This window comes from Phocoena phocoena, chromosome 18 (genome assembly GCF_963924675.1).
Source record: "Phocoena phocoena chromosome 18, mPhoPho1.1, whole genome shotgun sequence".
Lineage (NCBI taxonomy): Eukaryota > Metazoa > Chordata > Mammalia > Artiodactyla > Phocoenidae > Phocoena > Phocoena phocoena.
In genome coordinates, this window is record NC_089236.1 from 7,077,943 (window position 1) to 7,093,591 (window position 15,649).

At 39.3% G+C, this 15,649-nt stretch overlaps 1 protein-coding gene across 1 annotated transcript in view; it reads right to left on the bottom strand.

The window, feature by feature from the left end:
* Positions 1 to 15,649, bottom strand: part of KATNAL1 (katanin catalytic subunit A1 like 1) — a 62,353-nt gene that overhangs the window by 13,081 nt on the left and 33,623 nt on the right. The window contains exons 4-8 of the mRNA XM_065896040.1: positions 10,740 to 10,867; positions 10,238 to 10,343; positions 5,422 to 5,580; positions 4,563 to 4,689; positions 3,161 to 3,295 (exon numbers count right to left, since the gene is read on the bottom strand). Of these exons, the coding sequence (XP_065752112.1) occupies positions 3,161 to 3,295; positions 4,563 to 4,689; positions 5,422 to 5,580; positions 10,238 to 10,343; positions 10,740 to 10,867 (655 nt within the window). The remainder of the gene's footprint in view (positions 1 to 3,160; positions 3,296 to 4,562; positions 4,690 to 5,421; positions 5,581 to 10,237; positions 10,344 to 10,739; positions 10,868 to 15,649) is intronic.

A 15,649-nucleotide genomic window follows, 5' to 3' on the forward strand; every position in this document is an offset into this window, starting at 1 on the left:
ATCAACAGTCTAAGTTTCTAACTTCATAAAAAAAGAGAAAATTAAACTCAAGAGTATAAGGGAGAAATAAGAAGAGATAAAAATCAATGAAATACAAAACAGAACATTAACAAAGCAAGAAGCTGGTTCTTTGAAAAGATTAATAACACTGATTAATGTCTAGCAAGAATGATCAAGAACAACAGGGATAAAACACAAATTACCTCTTCTAGGAATGAAAATTGAGCCATTATTACAGATCATACAGACAAAACAGAAAATAAGGTGTGTGGATTTGTACTGTGTCAACTTCAGTGAAGTTAGAATTTCACTTCTCAGAATTCTCTTCTTTACATAGTTCTGGGTTAGTGGGGACCACATCAGTCATTATGGACAAGATGTGAAAGGCAGAACTGAAATCAACTCAGAAAGTTAGTTCAGGGCATGAAGAGCATTTGCAGCTGAGGCCTATTGTCGCTTGTCTGCCGGCTCATCTTTTTAGTGAGGGGCAGCACCTGGGCCTCCAACTCTTTCCAGCTCCTGTCAGATTTCCTCCTGCAGCTTGACTCCTAAGCCAGGTGTACCTTTAGTACTGTTACAAAGAGTGCCAGCTTCTTCTAAAGGACACCCCAATCATCAGTTGTAACTCTTAGAGGCAATGAGAGCCCAGTGTGGGTTCCAGTCTATCCTCATGAGTTCCAGCTCATCCCCACAGGTTACAGTTTGTTCTTGTTTCCACCATTTCATCTTCTCTTCCTACTGCCCTCCCTACTGACTTCAGGCTCCAGAACCAGACATGAAATCAACAGCCTCACATAAACCATTTAGTCAGCTTCCATGTTTGTATTAGGTCAAATCCCAATAAACCTGACAACCTAGAGGAAAGGGACAAATTTTTTGAAAAACACAAACTACCAAAGCCTACTCAATGAAAAATAGATAACCTGACAGGATAACCCTATATCTAATTTTTTTTAATCAATGGAACAGAACAGAGAATTCAGAAATAGACCCACATATATGCAGCAAAATAATTTTCAACAAAGGTGCCAAAGTAACTCAATGGAAAAATAAAACTCCTTTTAACAAGTGATGCTAGAACAACTCAATATACATATGAAAAAAAATGAAACTCAACCAACAATTGACACATATACAAAAAATTAATTCAATATGGATCACAGATCTAACTCTAATTTCTAAAGGAAAATATAGGAGAAAACCTTTGACTCCTTGTGGTAAGCAAAGATTTCTTAAGATACAAAAAGCACTATCCATAAAAGAAAAACCTGACAAGAGGACTTAATCAAAATTAACACTTCTGCTTATCAAAAGACACCATAAAGAAAATTGAAAGGCAAACCACAAACTGAAAGAAAATAAGGCATTTCACACTTACTAGAATGACTAAAATTAAAATACTGGCGATACCAAATGTTGGCAAAAATATGGAAGTATTGGAATTCTCATTCATTGATGGTGAGAGTGTAAAATGGTACAACCACTTAGGAAAATGGTTTGAGCATTATAAAGTTAAACACATACCTACCCTATGATCCACCTATTCTCTTCTTATCTATATTACCCAAAAGAATTGAAAATATTCATCTATAAAAAGATCTATACAAAAATATTTATAGCTTCATTCATAATAGCCAAAAACTAGAAGTAACTCAAATGTCCATCAAAAAGGGAATAAACAAATTGTCATGTAATCACACCACAAATAAACTACTGACACATGTAACCACATGGATGAATTTCAGAAACATTATGTTGTGTGGAAGTAGCCAGATGCACAAGAGTACATATGTCATGATTCCATTTATATGAAGTTTAGTAATAGGTAAAACTAATCTATGGTGTTAAAACTCAGGAAGGTGAATGACTGTTAGGGGTTTGAGTCAACTGGTAGGGGCACAGAGAAACTTTCAAGGTGAAATAAATGTCCACATTGTGAGTAGGGTACTGATTAAACAAGAGTATTCATTTGTCAAAACTCATCAAACTGTACACTTAAGATTTGTACATTTCACACTGTATGTAAATTTTATCTCAATATAAAAAGAAAAAACTCACTTATGAAAATGTCAACATTCATCAACAGAAGAAATATTTTTTCAAAGCAGCATACTTCAAAACAGATCCCAAGAGAACTTTATTTTTAATCACTGAAGTTTTTTTCATTATAAAAATGTTTTAAAATTTTCACATTCTTATCAACGTACATTGTTTTTTGTAGTACAGGGACAAAAACTTGTATCACAGAAGTTTTTTTTTTTTTTTGCAGTATGCGGGCCTCTCACCGCTGTGGCCTCTCCTGCTGCGGAGCACAGGCTCTGGACGCGCAGGCCCAGTGGCCATGGCCCACGGGCCCAGCCGCTCCGCGGCATGTGGGATCCTCCCGGAATGGGGCACGAACCTGCGTCCCCTGCATCGGCAGGCGGACTCTCAACCACTGTGCCACCAGGGAAGCCCCACGTAAGTTTTAATGAAGACTCAAGTTTAAAAGTAAAACTTAGGGACTTCCCTTGGTGGCACAGTGGTTAAGAATCTGCCTGCCAATGCAAGCGACATGGGGTTTGATCCCTGGTCAGGGAAGATCCCACATGCTGTGGAGCAGCTAAGCCCGTGCACCACACTACTGAGCCTGCGCTCTAGAGCCCATGAGCCACAACTACTGAGCCCGCATGCCACAACTACTGAGCCCACACACCACAACTACTAAAGCCTGTGCACTCTAGGGCCCACGTGCCACAACTACTGAGCCCGTGTGCTGCAACTACTGAAGCCCACGCACCTAGAGCCTGTGCTCTGCAACGAGAGAAGCCACCACAATGAGAAGACCGCACAGCACAACGAAGAGTAGCCCCTGCTTGCCACAACTAGAGAAAGCCTGCGCGCAGCAACGAAGACCCAACACGGCCAGAAAAATAAATTAATTAAAAATAAATAAAAGTAAAACTTAGATGTCCTATCAACTTATTAACACAACCACTCCTCTGAATGTAAGAAACTTCAGCAGAGTACTGAGGCCTCTGTTTCCATAAATAACAAATGGGTTTTGTGAGGCTATAACTTCTTTAAGCGGAATGCCAAGGGAATAAAGACCTACAGAAATAGAAAAATGTAACAGAGAGTAAAAGAAAGATCAAAATATAGTAAAAGGAAGGCATCATACCTGTTGGGAGAGGTATATATATCCTTTTTTCTAATCTCCTTCGCAATGCTTCATCAATGTCCCATGGGAAATTAGTAGCAGCCAATACCATAACCATTTTGGAAGGATCGTCATTCTCTAACGCTCCTCCAACTCCTATATACGGTAAGGGGGAAAGAAGAGTGTTTTTCTTACAGTCCTTTATTCTTTCATTCAACTAACGTTTCTAAGCATCGGCCACAGGCTTGGTGGTAGAGGCTCAATGACGAACATGATGCAGTTCTTCTGACCTCTGCATGGTGTCAGAACCAGACAAGTCAACAGACAGCTATAGAACAAGTACAACATAGTCACTCCTGTCTCTCATATTACACTTTAACAGAAATTAAGACGGTTAACTCATTGAGGGAAGGAGCTCCTGGTACTACATTATTTTATGTACCTTATAGTGCCTGGCACCGTATGCAACACACGTTTTAAGTATTCAATTAGTATCTATGGTTGGTGGATAACCACAGCTATTTTAAAACAATGCACTGTGGATATATATACATACATACATACATACATATATATATATATATATATATATACTTTTTTTAACACACTTTATGTTTTCTCATAATTTGCTTAAATAGCCTCCTATTCACCATACAACTACCAGAGTGATATATCTCTAAAAAGTAGCTCTGGGCCCATCACTCTCTTCCTCCAATGGCTCCCCAAAGCCTTTTCTTCTTGGTCTGAATAACTTATACCAATATTTCAAAGCCCAAGTCAGCTATTCCCTTCTATGACTCTCTTAGTCCGGGTGCTACCTCTCGTACTATGTTTTCACTAAACCCAGAGTTTAGTTCTACCACAGAACTCATAATGTATTGTAATTGTCTGTGAAGTGCCTGCTTCTCAGCTAGATCAGTGGTTCTCAAAAATTTTGGTCCCAGAATCCTTTTTATACCCTTAAAGACTACTGACCTCCAAAGAGCTTTTGTGTGCATGTAGTATATCAACATTTATTATTAAAAATTAAAAATGAGATTTGTGAGAGAATGAAAGTGAAAAAGGTAAATAACATCTTGATATTACTATGAAAATAGTTTGGCCTTTGCACACCTTTTAAAAGAGTCTTAAAGGCCCCTGGGACCCTGAGCCACATCTCTAAAGGCTTTGCTCTAAATAATAAGCTCCTTGAAGGCCACAACAGTCCTTTTCTTTTTAACCTCAGAACCTGAGATGGTGCAAGTAAGCAACAGATGCTTTTTGAGTGCATGAACAAATGTACAAATGCGTGGATGAATAAATGATTACAAATACATTCAGCTGCCTTCTAGTCCGGTCGTTGAGAATTTCCAAAGTATGAATCTACACAAAATTCAAAAAGGGACCAAAAACAGTTTAGAGACAGTAATTAAATATCAATTACCATCCATCTGAATGAGTAGCTCAGACTTGACCCTGCGACTTGCCTCGTGCTCATCAGAGGTTCCTCTTCGACTGCAGATAGAATCTATCTCATCAATGAAGATGGTGGTGGGGGCATAAAACCTAGCCTTTGTGAAAATAGTTTAAAGAAATCATTTAATGACCTCCTCAAATAATCTGAAGTTTTTAAAAGACATTTTCTCCGACTAAAACAATGGTGAAAAAGAGCAGAATTTCTCACTGCTTTAATGCCATCACTTGCTTATAGACAGAGGTTAAATTAATCAATCATATCAGAAACAGAAAAATTTCTAAACATAAAAGATAAGTTATATGGTTGGTGAAGTCAGGTGACAGATACATGAGGATTCATGGTACTATTCTTTCTACTTTTGTGTTTGAAAATTTCCATAATACAAAAAGTTTCTAAAGATAAATCACCAATCTATCCTCAAATATGCAGTCTTAAGTAGCTACTGCAAACTACTTTGAAAAAGGAACAAACTTTAATGATAGATCAATTTCTGATTTTCAAAATATATGTTAAAATATACTTCTGCTCACCAGCTCATTAGAGATCCAGAAATATCAGTCAAACCACACACATTTCCAAAGTCTCTTCTACCTGAACTGGACAGGATGCCAAAGGGCTTTTACTTCAGAGAGGAAGGTATGCTGAAGACACATCAACCACTCCACAAAACCCACCGCCCCATGTCTTATTAGCGTGTCAAGAACTGTGAAACTATAAGTACACTTGCCCTTTCTTAAAAGGATCCCTGGGTGAATGGATCTAGATTAAAGGGATACCATGTGCCTACACCAACAGTGCTTTGAAATCCGAATATAACATCACTCACCATTTCAAACAACAGACGAACTAATTTCTCAGATTCCCCTCTGTACTTCGACGTCAGTGTGGAAGACGAGACGTTGAAGAATGTTGTACCGCACTCAGTGGCGACAGCTTTAGCCAGCATGGTCTTACCAGTGCCTGGGGGCCCAGCCATCAGCACGCCCTGAAATTCCAAAGGACACACGAAATGATTTATCAGATTAATGTGCTTTCTAATAGAATATCAGCAACGATTACTGTACACGAAACCCTTCCCATCAAAAGATAAGCTCAACTGCCACAGTAAACTCATGGCGCATTGGGCACGAATACCATTTCACAGACAGAAAAAACAAAAATGAAGAATGGTTTCACAAAAGGTCTCAAATCAGAGGTACTCAGAGATGGGCTAACAAAGGGCCTAGACAACAAAGAATCTCCTGGTACATTTAGAAAGAGCCCACCGATTTTCCTGAACCTGGCAGAAGACAAATATGTATGGTCTTGAGCACCGCTTAAGAGTGACTGCTCTGTTTAAGCAATGAAAATAAGATGACATTCTCTACCACATGGAGCAGAATTATATATCCCTTGCCCTCCTAAGGTACAAAACCTATCTTCAACAACACACTTACAATATACACTTTTAATCAGAAATAAAGATCCATTCATCAGTTAATAAATAAGGTAGCTAAAATCTAGTGGTGATTCAAACATAATCAAATTAGCCTTTTATCAGTTTAACTGTGCTAGGCAGTTAAGAGTTTACATAAGATAGTGTTAGTAATGAAAAAGCCACTACATAGACTAAAATATAAATTTTAGTTACTTCTCACCTTTGAAACAAACAGAAAAACGTTCCATAAAAATAAATCAATGAGGAGTAAAAATTATCCAAGAACACCAATCCTCTAGTCTTGAAGACTAACGGATTTTTAAATACTTATTATTTCCTTCTAACACTTTTTTTTTTTTTTTGCGGTACGCAGGCCTCTCACTGTTGTGGCCTCTCCCGTTGCGGAGCACAGGCTCCAGACGCACAGGCCCAGTGGCCGTGGCTCACGGGCCTAGCCGCTCCGCGGCATGTGGGATCCTCCCGGACCAGGGCACGAACCCATGTCCCCTGCATCGGCAGGCGGACTCTCAACCACTGCGCCACCAGGGAAGCCCTCCTTCTAACACTTTTAATGAGAGTTCAGATATATAGTTAACACTACATTTCTTTTGCATAATAGTTCGTGATCTTAAGAGGAATTTGGAGCCATTTGTTAATTTAATTCAATTAGCTTTGGGGGATTTAAACTTTGAAAACTATGTGCATATCAAAGTTTCATAAACTCTAAATTCAGAAACCGTCCAAATGCTCTTCTAGCTATAGAATTTTGATACCCAGGACAACCAGGGATCACTAGGATTTGAAACACTCGTTTTACAAGAAAAATTTTTGCTTTGCAAGAAGGCTTTATACATGAGATTGATATTTTGAAAACTGTAAAGACAACTAATGGTATTGGCACAGCTATAGAAAAGTTTCTATTTCTCTTTCCACCATCCCCTCTCAATGCCCTCTCAGTTCCCGTAATGTCATTAATGTGGTCATGTCCAGCAGGAGATAATTTCCAGGGTTAGCATCTGTGCGCAGACGCAGCTCATAGATACAGTACAGCGTTTATAAATTTCCCCTCCTCATGACATTACCCTGTCAATTATCTCCTCTATTTCCTGTATCTCCTCCTCTGTGGGCTCTATTTATTTAAAAAATAAAATCCTTCACTTGACCCTACAAATCCTCTGGCTACTATCTACCTCTTCCTTCCCCTTCCCAGCCAACCTTCTTAAAGAAATGGTTTATGTTTACTATTTGTTCTTCACAAGCTACAGTCTGACTTCTGCCTCTACACCTTCACTAAAAATACCTAATTTACTAATCCAATGGTCACTTTTCTTTCCTTTTCTGTTTTGAGTTTTACATATTTTTTTTTTTGGCTACACCACTGCACAGTACGCGGGATCCTAGTTCCCTGACCAGGAATCGAACCCGCACCCACTGCTTGGAAGCACGGAGTCTTAACCACTGGATGTCCAGGGAAGTCCCAACCGATGGTCACTTTTCAACTCACAGCTTCTTTCCCTCTCTCTGACCTTGGATGGTGCCGATACCTGGTGTTCATTGCCTTCTCCCTGAAACCCCTGCTCCCTAGGTTGGTTCTATGACACGGTTCTTTCTTGATGCTTCTCCTACTCATGACCATCTTCAGTGGCTTTCAGGTCTCCTCTTGCCCCTGCCCTTTATATTCCCAAAGCAATTCTAAATCTTTTGCTCTTTTGAAAACCCTTTATAAAACTCCTTGAACAATTTCATCCATACCCAAATTATCAACCACCACTTATATCTCACAATTTTAATTTAAACTTAAACTCTAGCACGAGCTTCAGACCTCTATTTCCAATTACCCACTGAGTTTTCACCTAAATATATTTTGTTTCTATTTACATCTGCTCCTCTCCTTCATTTCCAGTAACAGTTCACTGTACCCTATTTAATGAAGAATTTGGCTGGCCCTTTTCCCTAGTTCCTGTGAGGCAGACTCTAAACCCTTGGAATTTCCCAAGTGAAAGGAGTGTCTTTGTTGTTTATGTTGGGCCCTGAAATTTGTTGTTCATGTTGGGCCCTGAAAATTGTTGTTCATGTTGTTCATGTTGGGCCCTGAAATTTTAGGCTAATAAGGTGGCTCATGGTGGGTCCCTATATAGATTATGCTAATGAGATGACTCAGGATGGGGGCTGGCCTTGCCCAAAAAAACCAACCCTGTGATTAGCAGGCTGGGGCTTTGAGCCATGCGATGTCAACCAGACCTCTGGGGAGAGAAGGGAGACTGGAGATTGAGACATATGGGCATCCATTCAATCAATTATGACTATGCAACCTTACATTATGACTATGTAAAACCTCTGGACACTGAAGCCTGAGTGAGCTTCCCTGTTGGCAGTACTGTGTATACTGTCACACATCCATGCGCTAGGAGGGTAAAGCATCCTGCTTGCAAGGGAAAGGACAACAGAAGCTACACTGTCAGCATCCCCCCAGATCTCACCCTACACACTTCTTCCTTTGGCTAGTTCTGATCTGCCTCCTTTTGCTATAACAAAAACTATAATCGGAAGTACAATGCTTTCCTGAGTTCTGTGAGTCATTCTAGAGAATTATCAAACCTGAGGGTGCAGTGAGAACCCCCAAATTTACAGCCAGCTGTCAGAGTGAGGGTGACCTGGGGACCCCCAAATTTGTGGTTGGCATCTGAAGTGAGGGCAGTCTTGTGGAAAACTGACCTCAACCTGTGAAGTTTGGCCCAATTTTGGTTAGTTGGTATCTGAGCAACTGCATACTCCTGTAATTCAAGCCTGGAATCTAAGAGTCCTCTCCCTACCCCTATAAACCATCATGTCATAATGTTATCACTTACACCTTTTAAATATCTCTCACAGATCCACTCATTCTTCATTGGCCAAGTAACGAACGCCTTTGTTCAAGGTCCTCATCGTTTGGCTAGACTATTGCAACAGCCTCCTGACCAGACTCCTCTCTGTATCCATCTATGCCCATCTCCAATCCAGCCTGCATACTGCTGCCAAGGTGATCTTCATACGTTTGCAAATTACCCTCTTGCTAAAAGTGTACAGGGCTCGTCATGATACATAGGTTATACCTACCATTCCAGCTGGTTTAAAACTCCTTTAAATACCTATTTTATCAAGGCCTTATTGTTTCTTTTAAACATTGTTTTTAAAGTTATCATAAAGGGGAAATTTATGGTAATATGGTCCCCAAATCAGGTAAATCTATAACAAACAGTCTATAAAAGTTTTTAAGTTGTGAGAGGCAATCAAAATGCCACGGGTGTTCCAAGCCATTTATGTAAACACACGATTTCTCCTCCTCTCTACTTTTAGGCACATCAAACAAGGAAGAGGTATTGCGAAGGTAAAAGACCTTCCCAGCTAATTCGGAAGGGCAAAGTAAGATCATGCTTTTATTTCACTCTACCAGTCAGAGTAAAGAAAGAGTCTGCCTATGGCTAAGACCAAAAAAAGTTCCAGGCAGCAGCTGTCGGAAGGGTTTTTAATATGCTAAAATGAAAACACTGAACTTAGGAGGAACTAGTCCTGGGCAAGCTAAAAAGATATAAACATTCTGATTACATCTGAGAATTACACCAAGCCTAGATGAAGTGTTCAAACTAATTAATGAAAATACGCCGGCTTTTAAAAAAATAATTTATTTGATCAAACACTTATTCTATGACTATGCACTATTACTATTTAATTTGCTTGCTAACTTTTTTTTTTTTTTGATACGCGGGCCTCTCACTGTTGTGGCCTCTCCCGTTGCGGAGCACAGGCTCCGGATGCGCAGGCTCGGCGACCATGGCTCACGGGCCCAGCCGCTCCACGGCATGTGGGATCTTCCCGGACCGGGGCACAAACCCACATCCCCTGCATCGGCAGGCGGACTCTCAACCACTGCGCCACCAGGGAAGCCCCTTGCTAACTTTTTATTTACAAAAACAGACATCTAGAAAATTCTTAAAACTCATCTCTAGCTCAGCGCCCCTGAGGGAAGTGACTTTAAAGACTATAGTTCCACCACTCCAGGCCCCTCTCCTGCCAGGCAGAGGCAGCATATCGCAACCACAAATCCAAATCCAGGTACCTGAGGACTGCCCAACCTCCCCAAACCTTTACAAACTGTGTTAATAAACACACAAAGAAACTACAGTGCTGCCGTTCTTTACCACGCAAGCAGCAGTTTTATACCTATATTACTTCAATAAATTCTCACCTTCCATGGCCTTCTAATCCCTTTGAAAAAGTCAGGCATCCACATGGGAAGAACAACAGCTTCCCTTAGCAGCTTCTTAGCTTCTTCCAGATCTGCTATGTCATCCCTTTGTAAGAAGAGCAAAGTTTCATGCTTATTCAGGGACATCTTTGATTTATGATCAATACCAATTCTTTTAATTTTTTTTAAATTATGAAATTTTTCTTACATTAAGAACATTATTCTAATTTTTACTGTATAAAATGATCAGTGAAAACATATTGCAATTATAAATTAGGACATGTTATTCAATCAACAACCTTTGTCAGTTATGTCCGCGTCAGATTAGTCTGAAAATGTCTTGGTTATATTCTGGAGAAGAACTGTCCTACCAATTCTGCACACTCATATTACGGATGAGGTCATAATCAGGAGATGAATGGATGACAAGACAAGACTCACACCAAGCCAACCTACAATTTGTTTTCTCCACTACTGTAATTCAAGAACTTAACAGACTAACCAATGAATGCTAGGATTCCTAGAGACAATGTCTCTCTCAAGGGCTTCCACCAGATCCTTATCATATGCAGCACCATCAAATCTTGGAATTTCACCATCACTTGCACCGTCTTGCATATTTTTCCTTCCCTGGGGACAGGTACAAAAAAATGCTGATCAATAACAAGATAATTTTAATTAACATCATTAAGCTTTCAAAATATTGCAATGTAACCATTTTAAATGGCTATTTTTTTAAATACTGTTTGCTAATTACCCAAATGCCATCCTCCCCTATTTAATTCATCAGAAATAGATGAACTGGCCAACTTTATTAGACACTTCAAATTTACATTCTTGAGGGGACAGTTGCACGTAAGACTGAAATGAGCTAGATACCTCTAAATTTGCGGATGCATGGGATTTCTACCACCACTAAAAAATACTTGAGTATTAACACAGAGGAAGAAAAGAAATCAATTGAAAACCTACTGCATGGCAAGAAATCTCTCATATATTATCTCATTTAATACAACTACCCTACAAGGTAGGTATTATAACCCTATTTTTACAGATAAGGAAGTGGGTCTCAGAAAGTTAAGGAACTTAAGTTCACAATTATTAAATGTCAGAGTACAGATTTTAACTAAGATCTTCCTGACTCCACAGATCCATGCTTTTTCACAGCATCAGACCACCTCATGCCTGGCTGAATCAGCTTAAAGCTTAAAAGCAGGTTATGGTGGAGAGGGATAAATTAGGAGGATGGGATTAGCATACACACACTACTATATATAAAATAGGTAACCAGCAAGGACCTGCTGTATAGCACTATACTCAATATTTTGTAATAACCTATAAGGAAAAAGAATCTGAAAAAATATATATATATATAATGTGTATAACTGAATCACTGTGCTGTACACCTGAAACTAACACAACATTGTAAATCAACTATACTTCATTAAAAAAACCAAAAGACTAGGTTATGTATGGCAGAGCTATTCTCCTAAGCATCCAAGAAAGAGGCAGCGATGAGGAAAGAGGTGGCACTCTGAACGGCATCTTACAAAGCCTTTTCCCTGTCCCTGTAAGTACCCACTCAGGGTTGAGGGTTTCTTCCTAGTAAGGTCCTTGGACCACATCATAAAGTCACTGTAATGACAATGATAAAAGGACCTTTTAAAATAGTATCATTAGGACCATTAAAGCAATCACTTTACCCCAAATTCTTTATTTAATAATATAGTAGCTTTAAAAAAGAATTATATGCTATGGTTTCTATGGAGTTCTGCCAAGATTTACTCCGCTCTGAAGAGCTTTAAATGAAACATGCTCAGCTGCCAGAGAGAGTTCAACCACTGGAACTACTTCAGCAGACAGAGCCAAGCACCTCCCCAGAGCTTCAGCTCCACAGTTACTGTTAATGTAAAAATGAAAGGAACTATGGTCCAAAAATGAGTCAGTTTCCTAAGCTTCAATCTGAAGAGAGAGAACAGGATGAACCTCTCCTACCACACTCCATCTGAGATAAACCATAAACTAGATCCTAAGTGCTGAGAGAGGCCTAAATGGCTCCCTTTGGGCAAACACTCTAGTTCTTTAAGCCACTAGGTAAATGACCAAACAGTACTCTGGTGACTTGACCCCAAAATGAATAATTTACTGTCCCTGGGTAGCACGGCAACAGAATTAAGCTAAGTTTTCAGAAAGATTCTTGTATTTCAGATGACAGATCCCAATACTGACACTTAAAAGGAATAAACTGCTGGCATGCCTACGCAACAAAAATAACATCAACAAATTTAAAATAAGCACAGCCTAGAATCACATTTTATAATAATGATAGGCCAAGGCTAGTCACATTCAAACAAATCACTGGGAACACTGTGTAATCATTTTAAAACTGTTCTAGAAATAAATCAACCAAAGAATGCAACAGACACTGATATATCTGGGACTTAACCAGCTTTGATATGTCACTGTAACTATTTTATTTATTTATTTTTGGCTGCGTTGGGTCTTCACTGCTGCGCATGGGCTTTCTTTAGTTGCGGCGATCAGGGGCTACTCTTCATTGCAATGCATGGGCTTCTCATTGCAGTGGCTTCTCTCGTTGCGGAGCATGGGCTCTAGGCACGTGGGCTTCAGCAGTTGTGGCATGCGGGCTCAGTAGTTGTGGCTCACGGGCTCGGTAGTTGTGGCACACGGGCTTAGTCGCTCCTTGGCATGTGGGATCTTCCTAGACCAGTGATCAAACCCGTGTCCCCTGCATTGGCAGATGGATTCTTAACCACTGCGTCACCAGGGAAGTCCTGACACTGTAATTTTAGACTTACCAAAAAATTAGTATTAAAAAATATAGGCAGGGCTTCCCTGGTGGTGCAGTGGTTGAGAGTCCGCCTGCCAATGCAGGGGACACGGGTTCGTGACCCGGTCCGGGAAGATCCCACATGCCGTGGAGCGGCTGGGCCCGTGAGCCATGGCCGCTGAGCCTGCGCGTCCGGAGCCTGTGCTCTGCAACAGGAGAGGCCACAACAGTGAGAGGCCTGCGTACCGCAAAAAAAAAAAAAAAAAAAAAAAAAAAAAAAAAAATATATATATATATATATATATATGTGTATATATATATATATATATATATAGGCAGACAGTCATTTTAATATGAATGTCCAAGTGGTGGGGGAGGATTTGATAAACACTACCAAGGGAAAGGAAAAGCTGCACACTTATCTGGAAGTAATAGGAATCATAGGATTTTAAGAACAATAAATATGTGACCATCTATGTCCAACACATTCAGTTTCAGATCAGTGAATAAAAATACATTACCTGCCCTCACTGAGCATCCAGTCTTGTGGTGGAAACAATTAACACGTAAACAAACCCAAAACATACATAAGTATAAACTGTTAAGTGCTATGAAAAAACTGAATGGTCTATAGCTATAGCTATGGTCTATAGCTATTTACTATAGCTAAAAGGTATTGAGCAAAAAGAATAAGTTGGAGAGATGATCAGAGGCCAGCTCACTGGGCCCGTATAGGCCATGGGAAGGAATTTAGATTTTATTCTAAGTACACGGGGAAATTTTTGAAATGTACTAAGCAGGGGGAATGACAGGATCTGATTTACATTTTAAAATGACCCTGCTAGCTGCGATTTGGAAAAAGGATGGGCTGGAGGGAGAAGGAGAAGCAGAAAAACAAAGACCTATTGCAGTAGTCAAGGTTAAGGCTCTCAATTCACAGAAGAGGACAGTGTATAAAGCTAGTCAAAAAAAAAAAAAAAAAAAAAAAAGGTTCTGAAGAACCTAGGGGCAGGACAGGAATAAAGACACAGACTTAGGGTGGACTTGAGGACATGGGGAGGGGGAAGGGTAAGCTGGGACGAAGTGAGAGAATGGCATGGACATATATACACTACCAAATGTAAAACAGATAGTGGGAAGCAGCCACATAGCACAGGGAGATCAGCTCCATGCTTTGTGACCACCTAGAGGGGTGGGATAGGAAGAGTGGAGGGAGACCCAAGAGGGAGGAGATATGGGGATAAATGTATATGTATAGCTGATTCACTTTGTTATACAGCAGAAACTAACACAACAATGTAAAGCAATTATACACTAATAAAGATGTTAAAAAAAAAGAAGCTAGTCAAAGGACGTGCCCTAGCACCCAAAGTTTCTCAATGGTAGAAATGAGATCTGAATACAAAGTAAGTACTACAAAGAAGATTCTAGAACTTTTTCAAACCAAAATGGTGAGGTTACTAAACAACAAATTAAGGAAACTAAAAATAAATAATATATTTGGTTATATTGGGAAATCACAAAATGGGTGACAATTATCCTTCATAACAAATACTCAGATAAATTAAAATAGGGATATCAAATATAAGTTAGTAGCTCTGGTTTCAGTTAACCAACTAGATTAACTACAACACCTAAAAGAAGTTTAGTTTTCAGGCAATAAAGCTAACCTCACCCAAGATATTATTACCTGTACGGTTTATAATAATAGCTGCAACATCACTGAAATGATCTTAGAAATCTTTGCTTAAATTTTCACATTAATTAATTAGCAAAAATTTGATTATTAGCATGAAGGCTGATATACTTTTTCTCATTAAAGCGAAGTATTTTAGCTTCTTTTTACAAGTATCTAAATTACCCATATCAAAAAGTTTGTTTATGATCTTTCATTAGTATACTATTTGAGGAAGATGAGAAAATTAATGACCAACTCAATATTATAGAGTCAATTAATGACACAGATTGGCCTAAAATGCAAATAATAGTTTTTATATTTCACTGTGTGCCATCTAAGAGAAACATGCTCAGTTACTAGCTCTGGGTCTTACATTTTAAGAAAAATGTTGACAAATAAATTATACTGAGAGAAGAGTAATAAAGGGTTCAAAACCCATGTCATATGGAGGAAGCTCAGGGACCCTAGAGACATTTAAGCTGAAGAAGAAAATGTTAACGGAGCAACACAACCAACTGACCTCCTTACCTGTATGTACTCTATATTACTCCAAAGGAAAGAACCAGGACCAGTACAAAGTGACAGAAGAGGTAAATTTCAGATCGACAAAAGAAAGAATTTTCTAACAATGAGTCCATCCATCAAGGGAGTCATCTCTCTTGTAGGTAATGAGCTACCCGATGTTAGAATCACTGGCTAATTAATAATAAAAACCACCGGCCCCCGATCACAGGGATGTCTGAGCCGAATGATAGCTGACCTTTGGTTCTTTGGGTAAAGCCACTGCCTCTCACTTGCCCACTTATTCATCTGTTTCCTGAGTTCAACAGCCCAAGGCAAGTGCAAAATTGCTTGGAAATCTCATTGTTTCTCTCTTTTTTTTTTTTTTACATGATCTTTATTCTGTATCATACCTGTGTTAGTTCCCCACTGTCATGTTACC